This window comes from Artibeus jamaicensis, unplaced genomic scaffold (genome assembly GCF_021234435.1).
Source record: "Artibeus jamaicensis isolate MK-2021 breed Jamaican fruit bat unplaced genomic scaffold, CSHL_Jam_final contig_588, whole genome shotgun sequence".
NCBI classification, from domain to species: Eukaryota; Metazoa; Chordata; class Mammalia; order Chiroptera; family Phyllostomidae; genus Artibeus; species Artibeus jamaicensis.
In genome coordinates, this window is record NW_026521895.1 from 527412 (window position 1) to 554315 (window position 26904).

At 42.8% G+C, this 26904-nt stretch overlaps 1 protein-coding gene across 1 annotated transcript in view; it reads right to left on the bottom strand.

The window, feature by feature from the left end:
* Positions 1–26904, bottom strand: part of NPAS3 (neuronal PAS domain protein 3) — an 843234-nt gene that overhangs the window by 13384 nt on the left and 802946 nt on the right. Inside the window, exons 8-9 of the mRNA XM_053670519.1 lie at positions 12867–13060; positions 8379–8485 (exon numbers count right to left, since the gene is read on the bottom strand). Coding sequence (XP_053526494.1) covers positions 8379–8485; positions 12867–13060 — 301 coding nt within the window. The remainder of the gene's footprint in view (positions 1–8378; positions 8486–12866; positions 13061–26904) is intronic.

Below are 26904 nucleotides of genomic sequence, written 5' to 3' on the forward strand. Positions count from 1 at the left end.
AGAAACAGCATTAGAGCCAGAAACTGCATTAAGTGCTTTATTTACTTGCAATGGAGACAGTTTTTCATTTAGAATTGCTCATAGGATCAACCAAGTCTTTGATGCTGAGCAGACTTTCCTATAGATTTTGCAATTAGTGAGCTAGATGTCTTAAATAGCAGGCATCCACGAATTGGTTTTTAGTTTTTTCAAAAAAATCTATGTGCTGAGCAATATTTGGTGAAGTTTAATGATATTTGATGCTTAATCTGAGTTACGAGCTTAAGGACAGAAAACCTGTGGATGTTCTGGAAACAACTATGCATCATCTATGGATTTCCCCCTAATACACTCATGGCAGGCCCTGCTTGAATTGCTATCCATGTGATTTATAACCTCAGAAGAGGTTTTTTCCTGTACCCCCGCCAATTGATAGATTTTTATTAACTGTTAATATTGAATCATGCTGCAAACTTTTCATTGATTTGGAACACGTCAATTTGTGACGTTTAAAAAATAAATTCCCCTTTTCTCCATGATAATGGACTGAATTGAAAACCAAAGCTTTTAAACACTGATGGTATCACGTTCTGAGACAGGAAGGATCAAAGTAATTGGCACGAGTGACATCTGACATCTCAGGTATTTTTTCAAGCCGTTTTCAGTCCAACCAGGAACTTTGGTGCCACTTGTTCCTGACCTTTTCTCAACTTACAATAGTTACAGGCAGAGGGTTTTTTTTTTTTTTTAGCCCCATGCTTATTTTCTGAGTCTTTTTTTCTCCCCTTCAGGAGTTTACTATATAAAGGAGAAGCAGTGAACTCTTCAGCATGGAATTTAGAGAGTTACAGCTAGGAAATGAACGAAATGGTGGACTTGTTCACTCCCTCACTAAGTTTACCAGGCATGTTTACCAGGGGCTGACTTCCTATAGGAGTCTCACTTAGTCCTGGTCACTCCTTTTCCCTTGCCGGTGACTGGTGTAAGTTTGAAATACGGCGAGGTGCTGGACCATGAGGCTGAAAGGGAAGTCTCTCTACTGTGGGAGGTTACTGGAAACGTTTTCTTCGTTTTGAAACTAAGGATTTCCTTCTGTTTGCCTTTGAACGGTAGACAGACTCATCAGTTGTTGTCCCTAATAATTCACAACAGTGATAACCATGATGGGAAGTGGCGTATGTAGGGTTAGAAAAGCACAGGGGGTTCTGGCCTGGGCGCATTCTTCTCCTGCCTTTGAAGTTGAAGAGTAATGGAGTCTTGGGGGAGTTAAGTTGGAATGTAGGGAGGACTCCAAAAAGGCAAAAGGGAAGAGGAGAGTGTTACACTCGGCTTTATTTCATGTCCTTGCGGACCCTGTGTTTCTGGATACAGTCACTTCATTAAATCCGCTAAACATCTTCAACAACAAATGTGTAAGGGGTGAGGCATGGGCATACAAAAACTGTTGTTCTGGAAAATCACTAATATGTAAAGAAGCCCGGACAAGTTCCACTCGTTCACCCGTTCCGTGAATCTTCAGAAATCCGAGCACTTTGTGGTGGAAATGCGGCGGGCTCTCCCGTGGAGCCGTGACTGTTGACTGCTCACTGGACAGCTCCCCTGCCACTTCCTCTGGCCACCCTGCCTCCATCTGGTCTCTTCCCCAGTCCCGGGGGGTAAGCCTTGATTGTTTAAACCAGTCATGGTTAATTCCACCCTGCTAGTGTGTGGTTAGGCTTGGTCATTTGATGGAACGCTGGGCAACAGGACATAAGGGGGCATCTGTCTACTGGAGAGCCCATGGGAGTATTTTCTTTTCCTTCCAAAATGAACACAGAATAACAACTGACCACTTCCTGAGTGGACAGTCCCCTGCGAGGAACTGATGACTGGGGGTGTTTCCGCTTGTCTTTGGATCATGAAGAGAAAGTCGAGACAGTTATAGAGGAGCTTGAAGTCACTTTTATTTGGGTTTCCTTTATTTGTAATTGGATGCATTCTGGTTGATATGTCCTATCGAAAATTCTGGGAAGCCAGAGAGGATGTGAAGGTCATAAAAGGGTTCAAATAACCCAATCCACAGATAACCCCGTATTTATGGGAAAAAAGCACTGTATGCTAAAGACACGTGCAAATGAAATTGCACGCTGCTCATCTGTGTGAAAAAAGTCTGAAGTTTTTTGAGATGATGTAGGATGTCATTAAATCAATATTTTAAGGAAAGGCATTTTTAAATATGTGGTTTGTATAAGAAAAAGAACAAGAGATATCATTATAAGAAGTTATGGAATTGATTTTAAGTTAATTTTTTTAGGTTAAAGTGGATGACTTTGAAGTACTTTTTTTCTGAGCATGCTTTATAAGAGCAGTGGGTTATTTTCTCTCACATATCAGGTGGTGTTTTAAAAAATAATAAAAGCAGCTACTGATTAAAATAGTAATAAGGAAAAAAACTCCAGAATGCTCATTAGAATTGTATTAGGGTATATGAGTCAAACCGAAGTTCGGCTAACTCTCTGAGCAGAGAGAAGGATCGTGTGTGGTTGTACTTTGTGTCCTTGCGTTAGCTCTTCTGAGCCAGGTTTGCCTTTACCCCACCTCCCCAGCCCAGTATCTCCTGACATCTTGGCTTCCTGCTGTCTTCTTTCAAGGTCCAGGGAAAAAATGCCTCCTGTTGGATCCTTCCTTGGTTGCCCCTACCTCTGGAGTATTTGTGTTTTGTGTCTATATCTTAACAGTCCTCACATTGTGCCATCTTTTCAAAATGGGCTGTTTTCATGCTGTCTTGTCTACTGGTATATAAGCTCCTTGAAGGTAGAGACCACACATTAGTTATTTTTGGAAGCTGATAGCAATCCCACAAAGCTCTGTATGTCCTAAGTACTCACAAACGTTTCATGAACTCGAACAAGAACACGGCACAGGAATATTCATTCACACAGGCACTTGTGTGTAGGAAAGTATTAACCTGGGAAAAAACTGAAAGCCTTTTGATTATAAACTCACTATTGCTATTTATACTCAACTTTCTCCACTGATATTCAAAGCTTTACATCTTTGTAATGAAGTTAATCTCGTTAGCAAGTGATCACGTACTCATTTCATTTGAACATTGATGGAGATACTCTGAGAGTCAAATCACTACTCATATTTTACTGCCATTAATAAACTTACCCAATTGGAAAATGAAATCCTTAAATTCTTAGCTGATTTGTGTTTACTTTTACTCCATTTAAAATGATGCCTTCTAAATACTAGTATAGTCAATATTTCTTAAACTTTCACGTCGATGAAGCAAGTTAACGTGCTTGTTAACTTGTTAACTGCAGTTCAGGTCAGTAAGCCTGGGGTGTGCCTGAAACCCTGCATTTCTGTAATGTACTGTAGCAGGGACACTGGGCTGGTGGCTAGGCTTTTGCTGGTCTCTGTGTTTACCTGTCCTTGGAGTTGAAAATCTAGAATCAGCATTTGCCACCCTCCTCCCTCCCAAGAAAAAACATAAAATAAAAATGCTAATTTACTCCTGTATAAAAACCTGACTTTTTTTTGTCTCCATGTTACAGTTTTTTTTTAATTAGTGAACAGGCGCACCATCTAGGCTGACTTGGCTTTTAGAACAAGGTAGACATCCCCTGACTGACATGGCTCAGTTGGTTGGGTATCTTCCTGTAAAACAAAAAGGTCACCAGTTCAATTCCTGGTCAGGGCACATGCCTGGGTTGTGGGCCCAGTCCCAGGTCAGGACTCCTGTGAGAAGCAGCCAATCAAGGTTTCTCACTCACATCAATGTTTCTCTTTCTCTCCTCCTTCTTTCCCCTCTCTAAGAATAAATAAATAACACCTTTAAAAGAGAAGTCAGACATGATAGCTCCTACACATAGTTCCTTTCGTGGTAATTTTCATATTTATATGGAGGATGAGGAAAAAATCATTTGCTTTGGAGAAAAAAAGTCCAGCCAATGATTAGGCTGTAGCTAAATCCCTAAAGATTCAGGCCTGAAAAAAAGCTAATATCAGAGAATAGAAGATAGTCCCGTGTTCTCTGCATTTAGCCCACCCATCAAACTTCCTACCTGCCCTTCTCCCTTCACTTGCAGCCTCCTTTACTGAGTGCAATGGCAGCATACCCAAATCAACGATTAAATTCCCTCTTTGTTTGTGTGGCAGATGACAAATGCACGGAGGACATCTTGTGTTTCCTAGGCAGGCAGGGCACTTACTTTGATTGATGCTCCGTTGTGGAAAAAAATGAGCTGGGAAGGAATTACAATGGAGGGCCTGCAGACTGGAAGGGGATATACTAATTAGTCCTGCATTAAGCAGTCGGCATGCATTGGCGATGAGACGCCTTCAGGAGGAAAGTGTAGAGGTTATTGATGCAAAACAGCATGGGATGCATTATGCCAGGTAGCTGTGTATTCCTTTTGTTAGGAAGTATAGAATTTAGTAATTAAGAAATAAACACTTAGGCTACTGTATTTTTTTAACCACCTCCAAATACATTGAACAGACCATGCTTTTTAATTCTCCATGATCTTATAGAAAAGCTGGAAGTCCGTCTTTCTTTCTGAAATAGCCCAGAGTTTCCTCATCCTGCATGGTTTCGGGAAGGGAAAACTGCCTCCACCTCTGTGCTTGCTGGCTTCTCTCCTCTAAAACCCACAGCTCCAGACATGGACCTTGCTGGTGGAGCACAGTGTTATAAAGGGAAAGGAAGTTTTTCCTCAGGACTCTTTCCAGGTTGCAGAGAGTTGTTGATTTGACCAGGGGAGAACCCTAGGGGTATCTCGAGACAAATTTAGTATTTTCCGTAGGCAAAAGCCTGGGTTAAAAGGGACTAAAGAGAAGCATGTATCTCTGTCTGGTTCAGCACCTATGACTTGCCCTTCTATTTTTCAGGCTGCAGGTACAGGTGGAGTAGTAGGTGGTTGTGCTGCTTCCTTCATGTTCAATATGGAACTGGAACATGCGACTCTAGGGTGACAATGACTAGTCATCTCAAGGTCAATACCTCCTGAGCAGTGGAGAACTAGAGGGTGATAGGCAAAGATGCTCAAAAAATGCTAATATGAATGGTTTAAAATTCAAACCTTGACATGTTGATTTGGTCAATTTGACCTGAAGAATCAGTGAGTTTGGGTTCAGTGACTTCAGTGAGGTGACAAAGAGAAAAAAATCAGAGGATTTTGCTCACAGTGTGAAAAAAGGAGGACCTACAGTGATACTCCCCTGGTTTTAGAACACCAATATAATTTCACTAACTTACCATGTTAGTATAGATAATGTGATTTGTAGTGATTCTCTCCATTGAAACCCAGTGAACTATCAGGTATCTCATGCTAACCTAATGGGAAAGTAGATGGCCCAACGTTCTTGGTTCAATTTATCAAAGTTGTCAAATGCTGGTGCAGCTGAGATTTCCTTTTACTTTTCTTATCCTAGAGACAAGTTTGCCTAAGGATTTGCAGACGTATATGCTAGGAAAAGAGATATAAGTGATAAAGATAGCATTTTGGGTTATCAAAGTCTATTGAGTCTTTTTAAAAAAGTTTTACCCATAAACTGGAGCACAAGACAGATATCAAAGTATCAACAATATTATCAGATAACTAAAAACTGTCTTTCGTGGACAGAACCAGGAATTGTGCCAATAGCTTTAGGAAGAAAAGCTAAATAGTTAATGTGGTTTATTTTCGAACCATCCCTTTGTTTTAGAATTCTGTCTTATTCTTGGGCTGATTCTATGTCACCATGACCTTCTCCTGCCAAGAAGGCACAGTCAAGGCATCCTTCAGTAATAGCCTAGGGCTTTGGACAAGCAAGATGCTGTGCTGGCATTTTGCCTTTTTCCCACTGTTTACACAACCAAGACTTATTGCATGCTCTGTCATTTTGTTACTGGGCTGGCTCTGGTTAGAGAATTAGGTAAACACGGGATATTCCATCACACAATTTTAGACTCAATCTTACTTTATAATGATGCTAATGTTTATTGTACAAAGCGAGATGCATTTGTATATTTTAGCATTTTATTTCAGTCACAGAATGCAAAACCTGACATTGACATCAGTTGGATCTGTGTGTGTGTGTGTGTGTGTGTGTGTGTGTGTGTGTGTGATTGAAGATATTAAGTACTACAAGAACGCTGAAATTTCAATCTGATTAGGATCAAAATTCCTCAGGATCAAAACACTCCTTCTCCTCCCCCTACAGTTTTACTAATTGTGTGCTACTTGACATTGTGGAGTTATTCCTCAGCGTGATAGCTAAATATGTGAAGTGTATTTTACTGTGCAGAATTATCAGCTCATTCTATTTGTTTTTCATATGTTTAAGGTTATTAAAAGAACTTAAAATTAGAAGTCATGTGTATGAGTTGAAAGAGTGAACTCAATCATGGTTAGTGGGCTAAATCATAAAGCAATAGCCAGTATGTCAATATCAAGTAATGAAAAAAATCACAGAATTTAAAAGCATACCTTCTCTGTTTATTAGCTGGCAAGATACCAGAAAAATTAGGAGACTAGCACAATAGTGAATGGAGAGTTGTTTATTTTCAGCACTCTCAAATTATTCTGGTTACTGAAAATGAGATAAAAGTAGATCAGAGAGAATGGCATCCAACATATTTTGTTGGAGCCCTTTGCTTTATGGGGAGGAATGAACTGCCCGAGCTCTCTGTACCTGAGCAATTGGGTTTCTTCAGGCTGCAAATCAAATCTCAGAGAGAGAGCACGATGTTTCCCAAACAATAACTGAGGATGACAAAGTTCTTTTTTGTAGCATCGGGTTTCTGAATTTAGACCTCAATTAAGATTCCCAAATGAAAAAGCACCCTTCTCTCCCCACACATGGGGTCTATGATAGTATCCTAAAAAGAATATATTCACTTTTAAAGTCTGGTTCTTTGGCACATATTGGTTCAAAAAGATATTCACAGCTTCCTCTAAAAATTCTAATTTTTCTCCATTTTCTTGAAATTCCCAGCTACAAAAACCTGATGTTTCCTTTCAGGAAACAGCATCATTTCCCCCCGATTAATTGAAGGGCCATCTGATCCTGCCCCACACAACACCCATTTATCTGAAGCAGCAAGTGTGCCCCTGAACCCCCTGGTGTGCGATACCAAGGCACGTGCTCTTTGCCAGGAGTAGAATCTGCTGCTGGGCAGCCTGGAAGGCAGACATTTCCCACAGACGTGGCATATACAAAGTTTGACACTGAACTTGGTCCCAGGTCATTGCTGCTAATGCAGGGTTAAAAGCATGGAATGAGATGCTCCCAATCTGAGACTTTGGCTAGCTCACTGTCTCTCCATTATCTTTTTGAATATCCAAGTTTGAAATGGGCAAACAACTGCAAAGGGAAGATCTGAGACAGCTCTCCTCAGCCATGGTGAGAAAGGAGAGAGGAAAAAAATACAAAGGCCCCCTGACTGCTTTTACTACAACAAGCATCAATTTCAAGGTGTACCGTCTCATTTGGGGCACCTCGCATGTATTTAAAATCAGAGTTCAGGACTGGGTTCAGAACCTTTGAGGAGTAAAGCTGGTAGGGCCCTCCTCTTTTAGGAAGAATCTGCAGATTGGTCACAAAAAGGGCCTCTGGGTGGCAGAAGAAAGGACAGCCCCTTCCTAAGAGGTCTACCCAGTGCCTCTCACCTTACGGGCTTATCAGACCCCTTCCGTGCTCAGTGTACACAGCCCAGATGAGTCTGATGAGGGAAAACTGCAGGAGGACGCTGGTGGGCAGGTTACTACTAGGACCCAGCCAGAGAACTGCTGGTTCTGCTTTGCTTAAATGCCACAAAAGGTGCCTTGGAGGTCAGCCTGCTGCTCAGGAGCTGGGACCCAGGCTCAGAGATTAGTTCCTTTCTCCCAGGAGTCTGGAGATGGAGGTACCTGCTCCTCTCAATGACCCTCTTTCCAGAAATACAGTGAGAAGACACTGCCTTTGAGAGCAGTGTCCAGACCATGCGTTCTGCCCCTGTTCCTGGGCTTCCCCCTTGTTTTGTGGCTTGTCGAGTAGGAATTTTATAGGTTCTGTTTGAACCTGTCTTCTCCTGTGTATATTTTGAAACTGAGACCACGAATTTCAGAGTGGAAGTTGCTCCCTAGAATACGAAAGGGCCAAGAAAGCACTTAAGACAAAGGTTCCACCATTACTTCATCGGAGAGAAAGCACAAGAGACCACGAAACCCGAGTGAGCACCTCAGGATCCAGCAATTTCCCTCGGCCTCAGGTCCAACTTTCAGTGTAACTCCAACACAAGTTGAAGGAATTGATGTTTCACATCTCACTGTATGCTGGCAGTTATCCCAATGGTACACAGGAGACAAGAAGGGAGAAACCAGCACTGAAACCAAACAGGCAGAGAGACAAAACCAGCCCGCTTGTGCCCACACTCAAGAGGGACTTACGGTCCAAGTGGCTGTGCCTGATGCCCTCGACGTCCTCGGCGTGGATGAAGTGGTAGCATCTCTTCCCCACGATGTCTACAGGGGTCAGATCCATGTAATCGCTGATCCTGCAACAAGAACAACAGACTGGAATTGAGGAAGGGAGAAAACAGAAAAAGGGTCAGACGACTTAGAAACAAATGTACTGGCAATTTTCATCCCACCGGGGGACCCAGGAGGACTTGGCACTTTGAGGGAAAGTCCTTTATACATAAGATCATTTCTTCAATGAATGGCAGGCTTTTCCAAAAAGTAGAAAATGTGCTAGATCAAGCAATCGTGTGTAAATAATTAGATAGGATTTTTTTTTCATCAGAATTTACATTTAGACAATATAATTTGATGAAACTACTGAGAATCGGGAACAACGCAAGTTCCTCATTAGAGGCCAAGATAATTCAAGGTTACCTAATACAAACATGTTATGTTTATACCAAATGATTAGAGACACCTTTCATTTAAACAGATTGGTCTTCTATTGGGTATTTCCATGAAAAAGGGCTTCAACTGCTTCTTGGCACCAAGTCCAAATTGGCATTTCAAGGGATATAATTTAAATGCGGAGACATACAGATGCCTGGGGGTATTATCTTTTTTAGTCTCAGCCATGTGGGAGCTCGGTTCTCACTCCTGCCCCTTTTAACTGGTCCTTCGTGGTGGATTCCACACAGAAACTTTTCAGCCATTTCAGCAGCTCTGCCAGCCTAGTGCTCGCGATTGCGTGTGTGTGAGCCTCTGTCACTGACAGTGCAGATGTCAGTGTCCCCAGGCAGGAGCACAGGACAACAGAACAAAACTGGAAAACACGTTGGGAGAATCTGCCTGGTTTACACGAACACGACAGAATGCTTTCTGTCCTCCCCCCTTTCCAAATACAGACTCACGCTGGTCAGTCTAAAATAAACTATATCTTTTGTTTAATCTCTTTAATGTCCCTGTGCATTTGGGGATACGTGACATATAATATGAAATGAATTTTTAGAAATGACATGTTTAAGAAACTCATGAGATCACTGCTGGGGAGCTAAATGTGACTCCCAAGGCAGGGAAATAAGAAATAAAACAAGAGCAGAATAATATGAAGTGTAATGAAAACATACTGCCCAGTGAGTGAATTTCTCAGTGCCTAGCAATGGAAATCATATTTTTGACCAAGCCAGAATTCTTGGTAAGATAAGACAAAATGGGCAATAGAAGGGAGTATTTTCTCAGGATTCCCTGGTTTTCTAGTACAAAACAGATGAGTTGGTATTTTCCTGAGACCATTAGCTGCTTTCCCCCCACACAGTTTTCACCCCCTTTCTCCAAACGAGGGAACAAGGATGTCATTAAAAAGCCCCTGTTGGTGTGTCTGAGATGTGCCAGCTCCTCCGGTGGCATCAGATGGCAGCTCTGCCTGAGGCTGTCCTGGGGGCCGGGAGGGGTGGGGTGGGGGGAGAGTGGTCTGCAGAGTCCAGGATCCGCTTTAGTTTCTAGTTAGCAATTTCCTAATTAAACAATAAACCCTGGGAAAAGTCCCCTTCATTCCTTAGGGAAGACATTTTTTAGTTTATTCTTTAGTTGAATGAAATCCTTCCAAATGACTGAAGCACTTCTCTGTACTGAAGCCTGTTACCTTGGTGAATGTGACCAGCTCCGTGTGTTCAAAGACCTCTGACTGCATGTGTTGAAGCCCCAGACCAGTCTGATGACCTCTGTTAGAATTAGAATCCGACTGCACCTTACACTCTGAGCCTCAGGTTCCTTGCGTATAAAACGGCCTGAGAGGTTGGTGATGGGGACAGTGAATGAAATGAAGGTAGCACAGCCCCTGACATAGGGACACTTCTCCCTCAGAGCAAATATGTGATTACCTTTCACACAGGTCTTTTTAATGATTAGTGTCCCCTTCATTTGCAAGATAATGCTGTATTGTATTGGCTAATAAGGGGTTGTGGGAAACTTTTTTGTTTTTTAAATGGGAAGAAGAAAAACCTTAAAGTGATGGCAGAACATCTCAATCACTAGAGGGGCACTGTGGCGCCACAAGGCACCCGGGTGCATGGAGTGCATCAGAAAGAATTAATCTGTGATTACAGGAATGAAAAGTAGGGGCTGGTTTTGAGACAGGACAATCACTGGGTACATTTAGGTAAAGGAGATGAGTCTCCATTTCATTTTTAAGGGATTGCTGGTGGTAAACCTAAACCAAAGGAGCTGACATGTGTTTTCAAAGAAGCAGTAGCCTAGTTCATCCTTTGGCTTTCTGTCTGCCTCCTTGGGTGTCCAACGCTGCTAACATTTTAAATTAGCAAATAAATAGCTTTATGGGTCTGTGACTATGTTTTTCATGGGTGCATATGTTATTCTGACCAATTCCTTACCATCTAACCTGACTTCTGAAGAAAAATAAGACACAATTCGGAATGCAGGGTGACCCCACAGGACGTAGCTAAGTGCCTGGTTTCTGAATCTGGAAGATTTGGGTCCAAATCTTGGCCTTGGGGGAAATGAGACAATGGCAACACCTACCTCACAGAACCATCCAGAAGCTTAAGTGAGATGGTGTACGCAGTGTGGGATTACGGTTGTGAATAGGTAAAATATAGGGCTCATTCTTGTATTATTATTTATTATATTAATTACTGTATTATTTTCTACCTGAACTACTATGAACCTATTTTTGCCCCACCGTGTATAATGACCTTTGCACATTGCCAAGTGTATAGTAAGCATTCAATAAATGTTAGCCATCATTATTATTACTTGCCAACGATTGCCAATCGTTCTGGTTGTCTTTCCTGATATTCTGTGGTCATTCCAGGATACCTTAGATATAGCCAAGTATACAGTCATGATGATAACAATTGTAATGCCACCAAGACTTGAAAAATAGATTTAGAGTTACTTATTAAATAATAGTGAAGGGTTCATGATATCTTCTGTCCCACTGAACATTAAGAGTCAGGTGGGTATCTTCTCCCACTGGTGAATTCTTTCCTCTGAATCAGATCCTGACCAGAAATGGTAGGCACTTCTAACGCAACCTCGACATCGTTAGGGCTTCCCCGTGGACTGAATGCAGATGCTGTCTGTCCACCTCTTGGCGCTGCCCTGGAGAGGTTGGTTACCCAAGCCACTTGACCATCCGCTCTTCCATTTTTCCTCCATTGGCACTCACAAGGCTCAGTGGATATATACTGTATTCATGCCTGACAACACTCTGTGCCACAAAGCATCTCAAATTCGACTCAGCAGTTCTTCCTGTGGCACCGGGGATGGACAGCATTGCCAACCCTGCCTTCAGCAGCCGGCATGTGGACAGCTCTTTCCACCCCTCGTCCCACATCCCTGATTCTGTTCTCCTTAAATTAGTCTGATGATGGTTGGTGACTTCCAGGTGAAAGGTCTGACAGGGCAGTTTCCTTTGCCTTGTCTCTTGCTTTTTGCTTAATGGAAAAAGTGAACTTTCAACCAAAGGCTCAAAAGTCCTTTTATAAAAGCTCAACCCTGAGGAAGGACTGCCAAGTCATTTACACAATGAGTCATCTTTTCTTAAATTTATGAAAGTGCGAATTACAAAGTTTTACTTACTACATGTGTAGAAAGCCCCAGACCAGTCTGATGACCTATATCAAAATCAGAACCTGATGCAATTTTTTTGTCTTTTTTTTCCTTTGGGGTGCTCAAAATTCTTACTGGTTCTCTTTATTTCTTTTGGACTAAATGTTTCTGTGTCCTGCGGATTCGTATATTAAAGCCCTTTCCCCCCATGTGATGGAGGTAGGACCTCTGGTTTAGATGAGGTCATGGGGACAGAGGCCCCTGCGATGGAATTTATGTCCTCATAGAAAGAAGAGACCAGAGCCCCCCTCTCCCTATGTGAGGACACAGCAGAAGGCAGCCATCTGTGAGCCAGGAGGAGGCTCTCACCAGGAATCTAATCAGCTTGCACCTTGACCTTAGACTTCCCAGCCTCCAGAACAATGAGAAATACATGTCTGTTGTTTAGGCCAACAGTCTACAGTACCTTGTTATAGCGGCCTAAGATGACTAAGGTGGTGGGCTTAATGCCCGTCTGAACGCTGACCGTTATGAGGCTGGGCCCCTGTGGTAGTCAGGGGGAGGGTCTGGCCGAGGATCAGGAGATAACTTTTCCTGCATCATTTTCCCGGTAATGTCTCAGCCCTGCCCCCTCCGTGGGTTTTTGGCCAAAATGGGCCTTAATTATAGCACATGGATGTCTGGGTATCCCCATTCATTCCATTGTTATCCCTAATGTAAATCAGGGTAGCAATGTCCATTTTAAATAAAAAGCATGTTTGGTGTCAGTCCAAGCAGCCATTAAAAATAAGATTAGGGTTTATAATGAGCCTCATTGGGAGAGTCCAATCCTTCAGGCTGCGGAAAACGCCAACCCTCACCAATGTGCGACATACAGCAGGGTGAACGGAAACAAAATCCAAGTACCTATTTTCACAGTAAATGATATTGAGGTCCATATTTACTCGAGTGACGAACATATGGCAGTCGATTCTGACTTCATTGATTGTAGGGGGAGGCAAGGCATGCGCCACGACCACGAGCCCCATGATTTGGCTGGGGACGGTCCTCCCGTGGGACAGCGACACCCTCAGTCGTAGCCGGCCTGTTATGTGAATCACCTGTAATGGAACAGTAAGTGCAGGACACAGTCAAATTTACATCTGGGATGTAGCAGTGTTTCTTTTGAGAAAGGCAAAATTACATCTGGCACAGCCTACATTGGCTTGTATCTTTTGTAATATAATGGCTGTCAAAGTGCCCTCAGCGTCCTCAAGGCCTGCAACAAAAGAGGAATATTATGCTCCAAGCATTTCTCAAGGCACCATTATCGTTATGCTGTGCTATTGCTATTTTTTCAAGAACTTTTTTTTTTGCATTTAGAGGAAGTTCATAGCCAGATAAAATGACCACAAAGTTGAGCAGTGAGCTATGAAAGGAAACTTTGCATTACCAGCCCTTGTTAATGGATGATGTTTGTTTCTCTCCAGATCTTTGCTGAGTGGGACTACATGGCCATCTTCTTTCAGAAGTGTGGCTCAGAGCTTTCCTCCATTTGGGGCTGGTGTTGCAAAGGCCAACCAAAGACTCCACGGAATAAAAGACTCAGTGGCAACGGCATGAACAGTCCGTTTTGAGTATAGATATTCATAGGCAGCCCTGAGTCCCAGTAATACTGTGATTTATCACAGTGCCCAAGAGTTTGAAGGTCAGGGGCCATGGTCCTCCATTCCTTATTCCTCAACCTCCTCCTGAAGCAGGGTTAAGAAGACCTGCACCATTTGTGGGGCTTGTTTTGGTTACTTGTGCAGAAACAGGAAGGAGAATATTAAACTCTAATTTTTAGTTTTTAGCCAAAGTATACACTACATCGTCCAGACCACCCAGAATGAAACAAAAGGCATCCTTTGAAAAAGTTCCTTTGCTTATACACTGCTTGTAGAAGAGCCATAGTGCTAACTTCATTACACGCTGTTTTGGGGAAACAGAATCATGATAGTGTGGAAAGTGGGAAGCATTTGTGTGGCTGTGTTTTGGGATGATGAAGTTGGGTGTATGGGGGAGGGGTGAAGATGTGTGTGTGTGTGTGTGTGTGTGAGAGAGAGAGAGAGAGACAGAGAGAGAGAGAGTGCTACCTCTGTTTTTAAGAAACAGTGTGGAGGACCCTCTAAAACCAGGTTGTAGACGTAATTGCTGTGATTCACTGGACCCTGGAGCTCCATGCAGTAGCTGTTTCCACATTGGTTTGCCTTTCCAAATGCGTCCCTGAGCACCAGACCATCTTCTGAGATTTTTCTTTTCTGTCTTTGCCATAGGAACCAAGTGGGAAGCAGGTCTCTGGCCTCCAAGGAGCAGTAAGACCTAGCGTCTGATTTCCTAGGGGCTTGCCTGGGAATTCCTTTTTCATTTTGTTTTTGTTTCCCTTAAGTTATTCAATTTTCCCAAAGCAAACCACGCTGTGGTCAGTTGGGAAGTAGGACCAGAGCCTGAGGGCTGCCCCTCGGAGTCCTGGCTGCTCTGAATCACCCCTCTTCCCTGGTGCCGCCTCCCGTTTGCGCCCAGAGCTGCTCACCTGGTATCGCCAATGAGGAGGCTTACTTAGGTTATTTCAGGAGCAGTTTTTGGCCACCCACATCTGAAGTTAACTACATTCATACTTCGTGCGCCTTTGCTTTAAGCTTTGGTCAGACAAGCTACTCTATGAATATTTGAAAATGTTCCTAAAGGCAACGATGCTGAAATGCTATCGCAGTCACATTTTTTTTGGGGGGGGAGGAACTCCTTAATAAAGAAATAGCTAAAAGGAATTGGATTAACTTCACAGGAGGGGTGGTAACAGTTCCTGGTCCTCTTCTCAGCTAGACTCACACAGATGCTCACTTATCATTATCCGTCATATTATCGGGAACACTCAGCTTCCTGGAAAAACACAGATCTATAAATGCTCAGGAAAATACACACCCAGGAATGATATGCTGAATAAGTCCCTGCTTGGTATTCTATTCTGAAGTGATCGATAGGTGTCTGGGCTAGAAGACATTTGGGGGAGGCAGACAGGCTGCTGGGCTGAGCCGTCCGCACGTCAGGTCCGCTGGGCCCATGGCCGTGGACATGGCCGTAGCGCTGAGGGTCAGAGTTGGGTCCAGTAGGTTCTAGATTTGTCAGTTTCTGATTTCGTTTCCCTGGGCAAGTCACCTAACCTCTCTGCTTCTCAGTTCAACTTTCTGTGAAATGGGGGGGTAATAACTATTCTGCAATCCTGTTACAAAAACCAAAGGAGGTAATGGAGGTGAACACTTTCTAAATTATAAAGAAGTCTGCAAATTTCATTATGAATCTATTCACTTTTAAAAGTATCAACAGGATAATAAGGATAACTAGTAATTATTAATTTAATCTTGACCAAAATCCTGGTGATGAATTATGAAATTCTACAATCCTTTAAAATAATATTTGAAAGAAAAATTGGGGGGGAGTCTAGTTTAGGTCCTTGTCCCTTTCATTTTTTAGGTGAGGAAAAAAGTTCTGGAAAGTTCACTCCCTGTGTAGTCATCTGTCTTGGAAATGGCAAGAAAAAAAAAGGGCCTGGAATCCAGGTTTCCAGGCTTTGTCTGTCATTTCAACTTTCGCCCTGTGCACATTTTGTGCACATATTCATGAAATGAATTCACGAACTGAATGAACTATTATGCCAATTTACTGTCTTCAGTATCTGTATATAAACCTTTACATAAACTTCCCTTACAATCAGAATCTCAGGTTATTTGGAAAGTCTGAGACATAGCACAAACCAAGAAAAGGAAAACTAAGAAAATTACCAATGTACGATAGTAATTAAATACTTGTCAAGAAATGTCAATGAAGAATTGAAGGGTGTGTTTGTTCACATGTACCTCTGCAGGTAGGAAGGGTCCCACTGATGAGAAGGGGAGATCTCTTAGGTCACATAATTAATTTTTGGTTTTAAATTGATATGTGTTTCCAAATCCATTTCATTATGCCAACATGTGACAGGTTATGTTCAGATGATAGAAACAAGTCTGACAGCATCTATCAAAACACATAGATAGTTATTTCCCTTTGTAGTTGCTTTTCAGGCCAGAGATACAAGGGAAGGAGAGTTGTCAGAGGAGCTGGGTTCGAATTCCGACTCTGACAGTGCACAGCCATGCTACTGTGATGCTCAGAGGACTGAAATGACTTGCTTAGTTCTAGGTCAGTATGTTAGAGATTAAAAACCTAGTACACAGAGACTAATTATTGCATAAAGGTGTTCCTTGTTTTTTTAATAAGGTCATCAAAGGGCATTATATTTTATTTCTAAATTTTTTTTTTAGTTTCTAAAACATATTATGAACAAGGGATCTTGCTAGGTGCCAGGGAACAGATCAAGGTGAATAAAATGCAAACTTGTCCTTAAAGAGTGTATGGACTACAGAGTAGAGTGGACATACATAATTACCTGCAGTACAGTAGTATGGGGAGATGGTACCATGTCTGATTGAGAAGGTGGTTCTCCATCCTGGTCATGTGAAGAATCGCCTGTGAAGCTCTGTTCACACATGGAGGGTTCCCCGCTCTAACCCCCAGATATTACTATTTGGTTGGGCTGGGCTGTGGTCGAGCATTTGGTTATTTTTCAAAGCTCCAAATGTGGCACCTACTGCTGGAGAATAGCTGGCTACTGGTTCTGGAGTTACACCAGCGGTTCTCACACGTGGGAGTCACCCAGGGAGTCTGTAAAGGTCCCCAGGCCCAGGCTGTACCCCAGACCAATTAAGTTGGGATGTCTGGGTAGAGGCCCTTCTAGGTCTTATAGTGCTGCTGAGGAGACTAAATGAAAATGTATATAAAGGGCCTATGTGTGTGCCTGATACACAGTATATGCTCAACAAGTACTTCTATTAAGTAACAAGGATGTGCTATGAGAAAGGTAGAGAATAAGATCTTTGGGAGTCCAGGTAGGTGGAAGTACTTTTGTACTTGAGCAGCCTGGGGAGGGCCCGCACCACGTGCCCAGGACATAGTTGGGAAAAGGGGCTGGGTACTTAGGAAATGATAGCTGAAGGAATAATTTTGAATTCTTTTTCTGTAAGTGATAGTGAAAACCTGGAAATCCAATGGAATTACCAATGGAGAAAACAGAGAGAGCTGAGAGAATAAAACACCAAAGGCATTTTCCCCCTGAAAGGGGGAAATTTCAGGTACTTAAAGGTACCTGAAGCCTAAGGCAACTTATGTTTTTCCCTGAATGGAGGTTCTCTTGCTCCAAGATAATTACTTTTGTTAAAAAAATGAAAATTTCTCAAAGCTCCTAGGCCCCTTTTTCTCTGCCCACAATTCCATTCTGATGTCATTGCCAAGCTTGCTATATTGTCGCCAGTCCCGATGGCAACATCCCAAAGAATGGAATGGCTTCCTTATAAAGTGAAGTAGGTGAATGGAAAGCAATTTTGAATACAAACATATAAGTCCAAATCCTAATATTATGTCAAGAACCATTAAAACTATAGAACTAACATAGTAGCCTTAAGGTGAAAGGAATACTGCAGAGCAGAAATAACACTGAAATGGAACATGGAACAGCTCACTTCAGCCCTGCTTCTGGCAGCTTCGGCAAGGCCTCTGGCTACAGCCGCATTTCCTCAGACATGAAATGGAGGCTAAGAAGCAGGTAATGACACTTAGGGTCTCACTAAGTTCTAGAGAATTCTGCCAACTAATGCTCAATAGAGAGGCCCTTATCACGCCTCAGCACTGCCCTACCCCACGGCGGGGTGGGAGTTTGAGTACAGCTGCAGGTTAAGAAATCCAAAGTAGACTTCAAGAACTAATCAACAGGATTTTTATGGGTCATAGTTGAGCTGGAACAATGCTTTCGTTTTGGCCAATACCAGGTGAAAACTGGCTCTGTGTTCTACAGGTTTGTCTTGGTCTGGTCTTAATCCAATCTACACACATTCTAAAAGCAATTTCTGAAGGAAGAGATTCTTTGTCCCTGAGCTCAATTTTGTATAAGAGCTCGGTCCTCACTGACCTCCCTTTCACTGCTCTTGTTTTACCATAAAGAGTTGCACAGAAATGCTAAAGCCCATATTTTCTAAGCCCCTCACACAGACTGCCCAGATGCCAGCCCCAGTGAAGCAGAACGCACAGGATTTTTGAGTTGAAATACCACCATCTTTGATACGAATGTCCAAATTAGCATTGCTCATCAGTCCCATATTGAAGAAATCATTGTTTGACTTCTATTTTTCTCCTCTGATATGAGTAGCTGTGCGCGACACTCTAAGTCTACATCTGCAGTTTAGGATGAGTGTGGGAGTGTTAACAAGCCCCGTCTCGTGGGCAAACATCTATTTCTCTTCCTGCCATATGCTTCTTTCAGTCGCCTGTTGGTGATAAACCCTTAGATGTGTTCCACTGGTGTCTTCTCATAAACAAGCCCAACATAAAGACCTTGATAAAACCTCCCCTCTCTCAATACTCAAAGAAGGGAAGTCCATGACAGAAAAATACATCTGGAAGCTATTCTCCATCTTTCAGAAATAACTCTCAGTATGAGTAATATGAAGCATTTTCTTTATCAAAAGGAAGTGCTAAGTGTCATGTTCATTATTTTCCACCCAGAATGTAAAGTAGGGAATAGGGCTCAGCAAATTGGGGAACAAATACGTGGCGGGCATGGAAAAACTCTATATTCCCTGCGTTTAGGGCATCTTCTGAGATTTTTCAATTGTCCTGTAAGGGAATCTAAATTTACCTTAAAAACTAAGCTTCCTTCTGGTCTGTGGTCTTTTTTTCTTTTATTCTCCTGTAGAAGTCTGGTTTAGCACATAAATCATCAAATCACTAGCTTAGGTAGGAGAATCAGCTAATTGTTTTTAAGTGATGTGGGCTTTGAGGTAGCCCACAGCCTGCTGAAAGATAAGAACTTATTGGGGTCTTCTGAACTTAAATATCCAGCCTACAGAATAACAACTTAACCTAACCTAGCCTGAGAAGGTCAACCTCATGTAAATTATTTCATGCAGATTTTTAGGGAGTGGGTTTTCTCAGATTTAGACCATATTTACTCATAGGTTGAAGAATCTGCTGTCTGTCTGACTCCTGCTGCCTAGGTCTTTGCACAAGGCCTGTGGTGGGGTTGGGGGGGAGGAGCTGAGACCAAGTACTTGGCCATGGGGGCAAGCACTATGGAAAGAGGGGCTCATAGCTCAAGAGCCCTCTGAGGGACAAGAGGATGGTAGGAGGCTGTTTCCCGTTCCTTTCCAGAATCTCCCATTTTATTTCTAGAAACTGACTACTGTAGTAGACTTTGTCAAAATTCACACTGGGACTTTAGCTACAGGGGATAAAAAAAGTGACAGAAGAGGGATGTTGACTTCTAAAAACAGAGGTGAGACCAGGGGAGGCGAGGGTCAGGAGGAAATGCGGTTTGGCCGGGAGTGGGGGGCAGTGCAGATTCTTCCAGGGTGTGGAGGTGGCCTTTCCCAGGAGTTTGTCCCTAAGGTCAAACATCTTCAATACTGGGCTGGATCGATGGGGGCAGGATTCAGCACTTACAGATGGAAGACTGGCAGGAGGAAGAAAAGAAAGGGTTTCAGAGTCTCAGCAAGGCTCCATGTAAGGCTGGCCCAGGCGGGGAGGAGACTGGGTACTAGGGAAGTGTCTTGGCCAAATTAAAAAAGAGGAACCCTGGCAAGTGTGTTTGGATAGAAGGACTACAATTAGATAGAAAGTGTTGATTGCCAGGGACTTGCGGTCTTCCATTTGATTTGGATGCTTGTTCTAATGCCTGAAAGACTCAGCGAACCCTTCTGGAAGTGCACAGACTGGCAGCTGTGGGTAAGGTCATTCCAGGGAAGGCAGAGGAAGGGAGGAAGGACGCCAGGGGCTAGTTTCTGTCACTGAGATACCAAAGTCCTGAAAGAAAACAGACCCCCACACAAGCATGAGTGTGGGCGTTCCCCCTCCTGCAGATGAAGTCTACTCGCTGTGTCCAGTACACAAACAACTAAAACAACTAAATGGACTGGTACGTGAGGCAAAACATACTTTGTTCTTTAATAGGAAAGCTTAAAACACTTGAGGCAAATACGAATTTATTTTAAATAAAAACAACCCTAGGATTAGTGGTTCTTAGATTTGAACGTGTACAAGAATCACCTGGTGACCTTGTCAATAATGTGGATTCCCACATCTCACCCCCAAAATTTCAGATTCTTTAAGTTGAGGGAGAGACCTGGGCATCTTCATTTCACCAAGTGCTGCAAGTGCTTTGGAGGCCAATACAGGGCCACCCTTAAATTCTGCCTTTATGGGCGGGTCCGACAGCTTCCTCTTTATCTAGAGAGCTGAATGAATGAATGAAGATGACGTAGGAGTTCATCCCAGATCACTGCTTAAATGAGCAAAGAAAGATGAGTATACATTTACGTGTCATTCTGGACCAAAAAAAAAAAATCTCTACTTCATAGAACACAACCCATTGTGTCCGTCGTTTGGAAATGGAAGATCGGGAAGTGATGAGCAGGAACCCTGGGCTGATGTGGGTACAGGGCTGTGCTCTCTGTGCCTGAGGGAGCAGCGGGGGAAGGCTCTGTCCCCTGTGTAATGGCCTGCTCTCTCGCAGTGGGTACGCCCCCTGCTGCACTGAGGTGCTGCATCTCTGGGAGGTGGAGCTCTGCCAATCCCCTCCCCCTGCCCAGTCAGCCCCTGGCTTGGCTCCTGATTATTTCAGGGGAATCCTGGGAGATTAACCCTTGATTTGATGGCTCCAGTGGGGAGCTGAGAAATTGCTGGTAATTGATCACCCTGTTTTTTTTTTTAATAAACATTTTCTAAGGCAACAAATAAAAGATTATTTTTAAAACCTGCATTTAAAATACATTGGCTACAGTATTCTATTCTTACATGACTGTATCCCCCAAAACATAACAATTACTTCTCATCCATCTCTGCTAACAAACTTCAAACACATAACATAAAAAATATAATTACAATTATAGCCTTAGCTTCTCAAAGTGTGTCTGGACTCCATGTTTCTTTCCTGTTCCCTTTGGAGAAAATAGTCTTTCTTCTACCAAAGGTAAGATTAAAAACAAAATTGGAATAGTTTAACCAAGCTGGAGAGATTTCCTTAATGAGATTATGTAAATGTATGCCAAAGATATAAACCACTTTTTCTCACAGAGTGGAACACTTCAAATATCATTTAATAAAAGAGGACCATGGGTAGAAACCCCTCAATAAATTGTTAAGGGGCAAAGCAAGAAGGTTGAACCAGACACATCTGATCAAATTTTGTTTGATTCAGTTACTTTATTAAAGTCTCCTAGAGAAGGACAGAGGACCAGTGTACCTCTGTGGAGGGCAACTTTTTATTCATCTGTCACTCGATGTGGAGGAGGGGGGTATCACCCTCATGGTCGACAGGGGCCCTGTGGCTTAGGGCCACTGTCTTGAGGGACAGAGGCAGCTCTTACTCATACAATAGATTGCAACTGTTTTTCCCAACAACGTTTAAAAAAAAATTCAGAACTAGTCCTGTACAAGGTAAGGAAGAGAAAATGGCTCCCTACTCCCATCCCACCCCCTAGAAATACTACATCATATTATATATTTATTTTCTTCAGAACCCATGTGCTCTTACCAGGAGAGATATAATAGAAATCAAATGTTTTCTATTCCTTATCCTTGCTTCACACAGTTGTTGAATGTGTGGTTTACTTAAGTTTCTTTAGTTTAACAACCAGCCTCACTAGTCTCCTGCACCTTTGTTTCTTGAGTTTGCTAGAAGAATTATACAAAGACTCTCTGAATGGCAACACATGTCCAAACTCAGCCTTTTGGAGGTATTCCCCCCAATACCTCAGCCGAATGAAGACAGCCATTCCAGGAGCTCTCTGCTGTCATCAGACAGTGGGAAGGCAGCCCTACCTTGTCCCTTCCACCAAACCTGAAGGTCTGCAGGAGAATAAATGATTGCATGCTGGTAACAAAGGAAACCCTTTAGAGCACAGGTAGCAAACACAAGGCCTGGCCCTCCACCTTGTTTTATCCGGCGGAAGAACCTAGCTTATTGCCCCTAGTTAAAGAGTAGTTACATTGATACAGTCCTAAAATTACACTTGGCCCTCTGAAGGCAACTGTGAAGCTGATGCGGCCCCCGGTGAACATGAGTTTGACACCCCTGCTTCAGAGCGATATCTTAGGCGTGGGGGCCAGCTACCCCTCTCTTCCTTAGTTGCAGAGCATGTGTTAGAGACAACTATCCGGGCTGATGGGAAACCCCGGCCCGTGCGGAAGGGCAACTCTGCTGTTTCAAGGTCTGAAGTACTTTTTAAAGCAGCCATCCCTTTAAAAGGGAAACACACAAATATTAACAATCCTATTTCTGAGAAACACTTTTAGCAAACAGATGGGTCATAAATATTCTGAAAAAATGAATGCCCCATTGCTCTATCGAGACACAAAACTTCTTTAAAGATCAAATAAAGAAAAAAGATCACTTCCCAGGAGGCCACACTATGTACCTGGGCCTCTTGAAGGAAGGCCCAAACAAAGAATTGTCTGAAGCCAGGCCCTTTAGCCCCAAACTTGTACATGAAACAAGGAACACAGACTAGAGCCCAGATTCCTCAGTTTTCCTGGCACACCTGGACAATGTGTATTTCTGTGTTGCAGTTTAAAGCCCTCCTTTCTCTGCATTGATTTTCTCATTGGGAAAGTGAGTGGGCCTGACTATGTGGCCTTGGAGACCTCTCCTTAGCTTAGTGTCTATGAAATCCGATACTGGAACATGAAGCCCTGACCTGTCATCAAAGCCCTAAGCCTCTGTAGCCTTCCATCTCTGTTATCTCAGTTTCCATCCCTTGCAAAGCCCAGGTGTTATGTGTTTAGCATTGATTAGCACAGGGCATTTTTCTCAAATGTTTTTTAACTTGTCCTCCAAACTCTGTGGCTAGTATTTTATAGGGCTGCCTAATTCAAGCCTAAATTTTATCCTTCATGAGAGTAATTTCTAGTAATGCCATGTCTCTCAAAATGCCTTACGTTTTGTGGGGTGAACGAACCCATGCCCGTGCCCAGAGCTCTTCGTGTTCAGCATCCTAGAGAGACCGCATGCGCGGAGCTGGAGGGGCCTTGCAGACTGTGTCTCGCAGCCCTCCCATTCCAGAGGTGGAGACGGAGGCCTGGTGCCCGCAGACATCGGCAGAAAAGTGAGGTCTCCTATCCTCTTGCCCAGTCCCTTGGCTGCCGTCCAGGAGTGCATCGCAGAGGACACACTCCCTCGCACTTTCCTCTTTTGTTTTCCCAAATGTGTTTATATCTACATGTATAAATGACTCAATCAAACTTAAGGTTTTAACCTTCAGAAGACCCCATGGCACTGACATTCGTCATTATCCATTCAGCACAGGCAATTCAAAACACTCATATGACTTTTGTGCGTGTCACAGGCTCATTTGCTGCATTTGGTGTATTCAGCCATGATTAGAGTGAGTCATTTACAGTCACACATTTGGAAACTCTTTAACAAGCTCCTAACAGTTTCCTTTCCAAAGCTGTTTCAGTAGAGGAGGGTGTGGTGTCAGCAGTGACAGCAGTTGCTTCCCTACCGATTCTCTTTGCTCCTCCTGTGTCTTTATCAGGACTTCCATTTTGAGAAAAGAAAAAAAAACCCAAACATGCACACTCCGAAGCCTCTAAGTCATCATTTTAGAAAGATGGACTGAAAAATTAAAATTGAAGCCACCACACTGTAACCTGAAACTTCCCTAAAAAAAAAAACCCTCCTCCCCCCCCAAACCCCTCCCCCTTTTTCTTTGAAAGAATACGTTTTGAAGTAATTGGCACAAAGACTGTTCTGGTACAGATTGCTGCAAGTGTGCTCTTGGCAAGAACATCATAAGCACTAGAAAAACTTTAATATGCTCAAGAAGCCAAATACAAACTGACACCAGGAACTCAAGTGTGGGAACAAACAGGGGAAAAAAGAGAGAGCATCTCAATTTAATATAAACCTACAGACAAAGGGGCCAATTTCTCCAATTCATGGTTTAGCATACAATGCAGCTGTCCTCTGAGTGAATATAGAATAGTTATACATAAGAAATTAGAATTATCAATTCGAGGGAATTTCTCAAGAGCCCTTTTGATATGTAATACTGCAACTATAATGCTTAAGAAACCAGACATCAATGCATTAAATGAGATCGGGCTGCAATCTGTTTAGAGAGGAGGGTTTGAACTTGAAGCAGTGTCTCTTTGATTTGACCTCTGCAGCAGACCCTCTGCAGGGAAACTCAAAATAAATAGCTTCACCCCTACCCGTTGCCTTGCTTCCCAGGTCTGCAAAATATAAGTTTGAATCCATGTAACACAAGGAGGAAACTCATTTTAGAAGTGTCTCCTACGTGGTAGGAAATGGGAAAGACTTGTGGACTTTTGCACTCCGCAAGATATGGGGAGAATGTTCAAGCCTCTTTATTCCAGTGTATACAAGAAGGAAAACTGTATTTACAAAAAATTTCCTTAAGTCATCATCTTTTTTTGCTACTTTAGAGTAAGGGTTCAAAGATTTGTAGATTTTCTGCATCTTTCTCCATCCACATTTCCAATTTATCCCTGATTGTGACCAACACTTACTTCACCCTGAAACTGAAAAGATTGCTCCTTTTCACAATCTTGTTAAGTAAGACTTCTCCTGCAATCCCCTGGAGTTCAAATGTGCTATACTTTTTTTTTCTTGGGGAACGTTTGAAGTCCCCTTTAAAAATAATGCCTCAGGATATTTTTTCTCTAATACCATTTAAAGAAACTTGAAAGCATATGGCTCTTGAAGTGCACAGGGTTCTAATGAAGTAATCAGCAACACTGCTCATATGCAGATTTCCACCAGGAGCTTTTATACTCCACCCAGGTCGGCCTTTAGAATGAAGCAAGATTCTGCAGAAACTCCTTTCCTCCACCTGCCAGTGTAGCGGCTTAGTGAGACAGTGCACCAAAGGAGTGACTTGCAACCTTTGCGGGATGGGAGGTGGTGGAAAGGTTGTGTCAGAACCAGAACTGTCAGTGGCAAAGCAAACCAATTCAGTAGCTTGTGAGGCAACTCAAGACAAATATTCCTCTGTTGTTCAGTCTCAAGTCAAAATGCAGGAGGAGGAAATAAAGTTTCTTTATAGAGTTCTATTTGATGTCATCCCTACGAGCTCTTTCATTACCTTAGGTGATTCTCCACACAGCCAGCACAGACTAAATAAAACAAAAACATGGGATATTAATGCACTTTCCCCAGAACTGGGAAGAGCATGCTGTTCTCCTGCAGTTTTGCAACGGATTCTCTAAATCTATCACAATTAAAATCACACTTCTTCAGGCGCAACCTCATTAGTGCTGAAATATCATGTCTTGTGCTGTTTTAGGGGGGATTTTAGAAAAACAAGTAATGATTCTTTCAGTTATTGGAGTGACTTGTGCTATCGTTACTGCCAAGTAAGAGCACAACTGTTTAAATGAACTGATACCAGCACTTGGCTTTTTTATTCCTACTTTGATTTGGGCAGACGTAACCCCTGAACAAATGAGAAGGCTTAGGTGGTCTGGACAGACTTCTCCTAGTCCCCCACAATACCTCCTCTCTCGTCACACTTTTGAAGGGAGAAATGAGGTGAGCAGTAGACTGGCAGAAGTGTGAATCACTCAGATTCAGAAGCAGGTGTCTTCCTCTTTCCTCGCTTCTACATGGTCAGATAACGCTTCTCCAATGTTCAAATGTTCGAATGCAGCATTTTTTGTACTTCTGTTGTCTAAACTACGTGATTTCATTCATGTACCAAGTATCTCGGAGATCAATACATTGCTAGCACTGGTCTAGGCTCTGGGGATACGGTGATGAAAAGGATGGTGGAGGGCGGGGGGAGATGAGACCTGATAAATGCTTCTCGCTGTCTGTTGTGAAGGGCTGCTCTGGGGGCCTGAGTGGAAGTAGGAAGATTGAGTACGAGGCTCCTGCAGAGGTCCAGGTCGGGGAGACAAAGGGAGCCCAGGGGACAATGGGGGCAAGCAGCCGAGTGTGGGTACACTCTGAGGTAGCGTTGATAGAACTTGCTGATGGGAGTCTGAGGTACAAAGTGGTCTCAAAGAACACTCCCAAGCTTTAGGCTGGAGCCCCAGGGTAGAGGATTGGGGACACTTACTGAGATGGTAGGACCGGTGGGTAGCACAATGCTTTGAGAGATGGGTGTTGTTTCAGTTATATTAAGGCTGAAAAACTGTGAATATTGAAGTGAAGATTCAGTAGATGACATTTAAATGTACTTCTTTAGTATCATTTTTTCATACTTTATTTAGAGATCTCCCATGTTGTAAATATAGCTTCAATAATTTTATACATATATGATATGATATATGCCCTTGGCTAAATGGGGGAAATTAATGATGTGCGTGTTCTAATCCCTGTTTTTTTGTCCATGTCTGAGATGACCATGGGGTATTTTCTGAGAAAGCACAGTACTGAGTTAGGTAGGACTCATGACAAGTATAGCGGGCCAGATAAACAACAGTAATAATGATCCGCAGTTATAAAGCCTATGCAGCCCTCAGCGACTTTCACAAGATAAATTCTATTCTTCATATACTTCCATTAGACATCATTTCCAAAGCATCTATCTTTTCAAAATCTAAGCCCAGAGGATAAATCCATGTATCCCAGGCCACATTCAGCCCCAGATAGTATGAACAGCACTGTGTTTAAGGAGGTTCAATCTGAATGTTCTAAGAAAGCAAGGTGGGTTCCCTAGCCTCTGCCGCTCCCCATGTCACCTGGTCTTTGGACGACACCTGCATTTATGATCAGGAGAAAGGACAGCAATATATAGAAGTTCTTTCTGGCAGAGTACTGGCAAATATTTAGAGAACGTCGGTCCACTTTGCAAAGGCTTCCCTTTCAAAAACACTT